The sequence below is a fragment of the Monopterus albus genome, unplaced genomic scaffold (assembly GCF_001952655.1).
Source record: "Monopterus albus unplaced genomic scaffold, M_albus_1.0 scaffold231.1, whole genome shotgun sequence".
Lineage (NCBI taxonomy): Eukaryota > Metazoa > Chordata > Actinopteri > Synbranchiformes > Synbranchidae > Monopterus > Monopterus albus.
Genome location: NW_018128111.1, coordinates 89,457 through 95,456, shown reverse-complemented (window position 1 = coordinate 95,456; position 6,000 = coordinate 89,457). Strand labels below are relative to the sequence as shown.

At 41.9% G+C, this 6,000-nt stretch overlaps 1 protein-coding gene across 6 annotated transcripts in view; it reads left to right on the top strand.

Moving 5' to 3' along the window:
* Positions 1–6,000, top strand: part of pikfyve (phosphoinositide kinase, FYVE finger containing) — a 39,211-nt gene that overhangs the window by 22,945 nt on the left and 10,266 nt on the right. For all 6 annotated transcript variants that reach the window (XM_020620020.1, XM_020620019.1, XM_020620018.1 and 3 more), the window contains 10 exons: positions 602–782; positions 897–971; positions 1,217–1,324; positions 1,437–1,577; positions 2,236–2,362; positions 2,445–3,295; positions 3,879–4,274; positions 4,489–4,589; positions 4,679–4,750; positions 5,136–5,307. In XM_020620020.1, coding sequence (XP_020475676.1) covers positions 602–782; positions 897–971; positions 1,217–1,324; positions 1,437–1,577; positions 2,236–2,362; positions 2,445–3,295; positions 3,879–4,274; positions 4,489–4,589; positions 4,679–4,750; positions 5,136–5,307 — 2,224 coding nt within the window. The remainder of the gene's footprint in view (positions 1–601; positions 783–896; positions 972–1,216; positions 1,325–1,436; positions 1,578–2,235; positions 2,363–2,444; positions 3,296–3,878; positions 4,275–4,488; positions 4,590–4,678; positions 4,751–5,135; positions 5,308–6,000) is intronic.

Here is a 6,000-nt window from a genome sequence, read left to right as displayed (position 1 = left end):
AAAGGCCTAGATGGATGAGTGCTAGTGAATTGTTTGTGTCATCTCGGGTCAGTACATTTTCCGCTGTCTTAAGAAACTTTATGTATAAATTCATTTGTTGCTTGAATTGTTCTGAAAATAATATAATTTTATCGTTGACTAATGTTGCACACAGTGACATGAGATTTACACTGGTATACCTGCCTTTTAAAGGGACAGTAGTTTATGGTAGATGTCTTGTATTCGGTTTTTCTTTTTATTGTTGTTTCCTCTTCTTTTCTTTTTAACTGTTTTTTTAGTTTTTGAACTTGGACCTTGTGTCATTGATTTCAGCACTAACCTTCATTTAGAATTTACTGACAGTTACACAAACACGACAAAGCCAAATATGAAATAACTCAAGCATTGTAAATTGTGAACAAGTTGATCTTTGGTGTGTGATAGCACTTTAAATAACATTTGATCTCCATAGAGAAACTAACAAATAGTACTGTAAATGTGTCCAGAGGTCCAATATGACTGTGACTTGAGATCTGTCTTTTCTGCACACTAGGGATCATTTAATTCATGAGAAAATTAGTTTGTTTTTTTTTAATCTGCTTCTCCGCCTCCCTTTGTTCAGCTCGGCCAACCACAGCCACATGATGGCGCTGCTGCAGCAGCTGCTCTACAGTGAATCTCTGTCTCTGTCATGGCGGGATATCATCGTTCCTGTAGTTCAACAGGTGGTCCAGACAGTACGGCCCGACGTTCGCAACTGCGATGACGACATGGACATCCGTCAACTGGTCCACATCAAGAAGGTCGGACACTATCTTATCACACCAGTCAAACCGTGGCCATAAGTCACCATGGAAATAAATTCTTCATTTCATTGCTATTTCAGCAGTATGACTTAATCTGCATTTGTTATTCAGATTCCTGGAGGTAGGAAGTTTGACTCGATGGTGGTAAACGGCTTTGTATGCACCAAGAACATTGCCCATAAAAAGGTAGGGTCACATTCTATGTACCAAAAATCCTACGTGTTGGATTAAAATCTTCCAATCTCTGTCTGAAGTCCAGGAAAAAACTTAAACTAGGTCCAGTTCCCTCTTGTTTTTAAAGTCTCTAACACAGAGCTGTTAAATGACAAACACTGTTAGCATTTAGACTGGTATTGTTAAACTGGAACCTACTTAAGCTGTTGAAAGATGAGATGCAACACTAAGAACCCGATTGTCTGACCTGTAATCAGATGAACCCCTACATCAAGAACCCCAAGATTCTTCTGCTGAAGTGCTCCATAGAGTATCTGTACAGGGAGGAGACCAAGTTTACTTGCATCGACCCCATTGTGCTTCAGGTCAGTGAATCACTCTAACTACAAAATTGATAGTACAAGAAACAAATGGCTTTTGGGGGGGGCTGGTTTACAGTTGCATCCACTGCCTAATTTTCTTCGCCTCTTCCCCCAGGAACGAGAGTTTTTGAAGAACTACGTGCAACGCATAGTGGATGTCCGTCCAAACCTGGTGTTAGTGGAGAAGACGGTGTCACGTATTGCTCAGGACATGCTGTTGGAGCACGGCATCACCCTGGTCATCAACGTCAAACCGGTCAGTATAGCAGCCATACTACATCACTCATACTGTTAAACGTGTTATTTTTAAATGGTCAGAAATCTGTTCCTGTCACTCTTTTGCGATCATAATGTGGTCGAAATCATTACTGAAATGAATGCCAGTTGATTTTCTGACAGTCTAGGCTATACAGTATATACATATATTAAAAAGAAAGAGCTAGCTGACAGACAAAATCCTTAGTCGGGTACACCCCTAAACAAAATACTGCACAAGTACATAAGCACATTCAAAGACAATCTCATTGAAATGCTATTAAAACAAGTTACAGCCTGACTTAAAAAGCTCACTTTTAAACATCATTTAGTCCAGTTTTCAAATCTTACCACACTAGTTGTCCTCACTCTGAAATATTGACATCATCTTCAGTGTGATCAGACAAGAACAGCAAATTCACTTTTACTATCTTTTAATTTGGTGTTTGTGACAAACTGAGTGCAGTGGCATTAGTAAGAACATTCCTACTGTCAGAAACAATCCATTTAGTTTTTGGCAGTGTGCAGTACCTGTTTGTTCATTCTCACCTGCTGTGGTTTCAACTCAACATGTAGATTCTCTCTCTCAGCTCTACCGTTTTTGCCTTCTGTCCAACTTTGCCTGTTCTTTATTATATTCGTCTTTTTTGTCAATGTAGCAAGTCTTGGAGAGGGTGAGTCGTATGACTCAGGGAGACCTTGTAATGTCCATGGATCAGCTCCTCACCAAACCTCGTCTGGGGACCTGCCACAAGTTCTACATGCAGCCCTTCACCCTGGCCAATGGTAAGTAGTGCATCTCCACCCTCTGCTGCTACTCTCAGTAAATACTGCTGTGGTAATCCTAACATTTTGTGTGTCCTTTCAGATGAGGTGAAAACTCTGATGTTCTTTGAAGGCTGTCCTCCTCATCTCGGGTGCTCCATCAAGCTGCGGGGTGCCTCAGAGTACGAGCTGGCCCGGGTGAAGGAGATCCTCATGCTAATGATGTGTGTGGCCTACCACTCCCAGCTGGAGATCTCTTTCCTCATGGACGAGTTTGCCATGCCTCCCAGTTTGGCCCAAAGCACCTCCTTCCCCTATCTGCTGGAGGGTGACTTTGCAGTGGAAAAGGCAGATGGAGAGGGGAGAGGGAAGGAGATGGATGGAGAGAGCCAGGAAACAATTATAGGTACTGAAGACTCTGCACTGAGAGGACAGGCTTTGGAGGAAGGGCTTCCCTTAGAGCCAGACAGCCTCGAAGACAAAATGGACCTGAAGTCACCCTCCTCTGCCCAAGAGGAGCCCGATAACACAGAGGCAGGGACATCCACACCATTTTCCTCTCCACCTGCACCACCTTTATCTGTTTCTCCTCCATTCCTCATGGAAGAAGACCCAGAAATGACACATGTAGGCACAGCTATCGGGGTGTCTGAGGGGGAGACAGGGGAAGAGGGAGGCCTGGTGATGGGGGAGTCACTGTGTATGGAGGATGGGGAAGGTTCAGAGATGTCTACTCCCAGGCTGTTTCGAGACCCCCTGCAGGATGACACAGGAATGTTTGTGGCCGAGCAGGTTGATTCATCGGATGACTGTCTGAAGTCCATCTCTGCTGTCTTCAAGCAGGAGCTGAAGGACATCATCCTGTGCATCTCTCCCTTCATCACATTTAAAGAACCATTCCTTCTCACGCCTGCTGGAATGCACTGCCCCAGCAGGGATTACTTCCCTGAACAGGTACAGAGCCTTGTTGTTCAGGGACAAACTTCCTACATCAGTTCACTTTAAACTGACAGAATAAGAGCTGCAGCTGACGATCGTTTTGGTTATCAGTTAATCAAATTATTGTCTTTATTAATCAAATAATTTTTGTCTTAAACAGGGTGAGTGGTTTGATTCACAAGCAAGGTTATTTCAGGAGTGGAGTAATCTGAACGTGCTTTTTGTGTTTGTGTGCATAGTTGAGTGTTTACAGTCAGTGTAGAGTAGCAGTAGTGTAAAATACTTTTTGGACATGTAGGACAAGTAGCATTAAATATCTAGTAATTGTATTTTCAAAATGAATTTATTAAAACCGGTAACTTAAAATATCAGAAGAAGGTAAAAATGTCTCGCTTTCTCCGAGTCGTCTTTTGTTGACCAACACTCCAGGCCACAAAAACTTTCAGTTTACAAAGCAAAAAGATTAATTGATTATTAAAATAATTACAGATTACAATTGATCGATCAACTAATAGCTGCACTTCTAGACTGTGTTGTACAAGCAGTGTTTTTTTTCTTTATTTATGCCGTGTTCTTCCATGTTTTTCCGGTACCACAGGTCTACCTATCCCCTCTTCTAAACAAGGACTTCAAGGAACTGGACGGGCGCAGAAAGCGACAGCTTCTTAAAGACTCAGCCCCATCCTCCCTGGTTGGAGTTCAGACCAATGGTGGTGCACCACAGAAGCCCACTGATGTCCTGCCTTGCCACAGTCTTATCAGTACACGCATTGTAGAGCAGCTGAACAGCAGCCAGGATCTAGCTAAGATGCTGGCTGACTACAGAGCAAAGGGAGGTCGGATCCGGCAGAGGGAATCCACTGACCCCTTCAGCATTGCAGCTCCAGTCAGTGGCCAGAGTAGGATGGGGGAGGCGCTGGTCAAAGCACCAGTGAAGGCTGACAGTGAAGAGGAGAAGCCAAGTAAACTGAATGATGTGAGCTGGGCCCCTAAGGTGAGCAGCAATGAAACAATTAGTTGATTAACTTAAGGTTTGGTGGTCAAGCACAAGGAGACAACCATACAAATGTTGCTGCTTTGCCTTTTTGCAACTGAGCCACTTCTCAAACCAGTGAAGCACTGACAAAATAACAGATGCAGAAATGTTTCACCTAAATTTACCAAAACTGTGGAGAAAAATATCTGTTTGTGTTTGTTGTTGTCCCCAGCTGGACTGCCTGAACACAGCCAACCATCAGAGACTGTGTGTACTCTTCAGCAGTTCATCAGCTCAGTCCAACAATGCGCCCAACCCCTGTGTCATCCCGTGGTAAACTATTCAGAAGGAGTGAATTGATAACAAAATCTCATACCTTGTTTTTAATTAATTTATTGTCGTTACTGACTTTGCTGTTCCAGGATTGTCACGATGGAGTTCTACGGCAAAAACGACCTCTCTCTCGGCGTGTTCTTGGAGAGATACTGTTTCAGGTAAGACAATAAATTTAAATTAGATCATTTCCAAGTATAAAAACGGTTTCAGTGTCAGATAAAAGTAGAAGTGTCACACACATCTTTGTATAAGAAAATGATCAAGTAAAAATTAATAATATGACAGATGAAAAATCAGAGGCATTCTTTAATGAGAAATTCATAATTAGAGAAACACCCAAATACAAAACAGAAGCTACAGAGTTTTGCTTAGCAAAAAATGCAACCTGAAGTCAGACTCAAAATATTAATGGACTTTTTAAAATGAGTTTAATAAGTAAATATTGTAGATAAAGAGAATTTCTTTGACCCTAAGTGGTTGGTTTCAGTCTCGACTGTTTTTTAAAAATGTGTTTGTGTGTGTGCTTGTACATGTTTTCTCCAGGCTGTCGTACCAATGCCCCAATATGTTCTGTGAAACTCCAATGGTGCACCATGTCCGTCGGTTTGTGCATGGCAGCGGCTGTGTGCAGATTGTTTTGAAGGAGCTGGACTCCCCTGTGCCAGGATATCAGCACACAATACTCAACTACTCCTGGTGTCGCATTTGCAAACAGGTCAGTAATAATTCACATAAACAGCCTCAGTACTGATACCAAACATGTATTTTCAGTTCTTACTTTATTATATATAAACTTCAATGCTTTGCTAAGAACCCACAGAGCTTTTCATTTTCATTTCCTAAGTATTCCTTTTGTTAACTGTTGTCTTATCACAGCTCTAACTAAATAAAATATAGTATAACTTAATAATAACAGATGTTTAAGGGGACCTTACCTCCTCCTCTTTCCCCACCTTCATTTCCTTTAATCCCTCTCTTCATATTCTGATAAAGGTATAAAAAAGCTCCAAGAAATACTAAAAAAACTATTAAAATATTAAAACTCCAATCACAAATATCTGAGCAAAAAAACAAGCGAGTGGTGAATTTCAGCCCAAGTTTAACTGTCTGGTCTGGAAATCTCACCATTCATAAGATAATTTTTGGCCACAGCAGGAAGCAGCTGTTTTCAGACAAGACGCTCTAAACAGCCAGTGTCCATGACCTGCTCAGCATCAAACAACACACAGGCCCCATCAGAGACCAGCTGGTGAACACAGTGGAGCATTTAGCAGGCGAAGAGATTTCCCTCAGGAGAAGGTGGAGACCAAACATAGAGCTAAAACAGAGGGAACACTGGACTGAGATTCATGAAGTCGACACAAACAAGACTCGATATGAATGATAATGTTGCTTTCTTTACATTTCA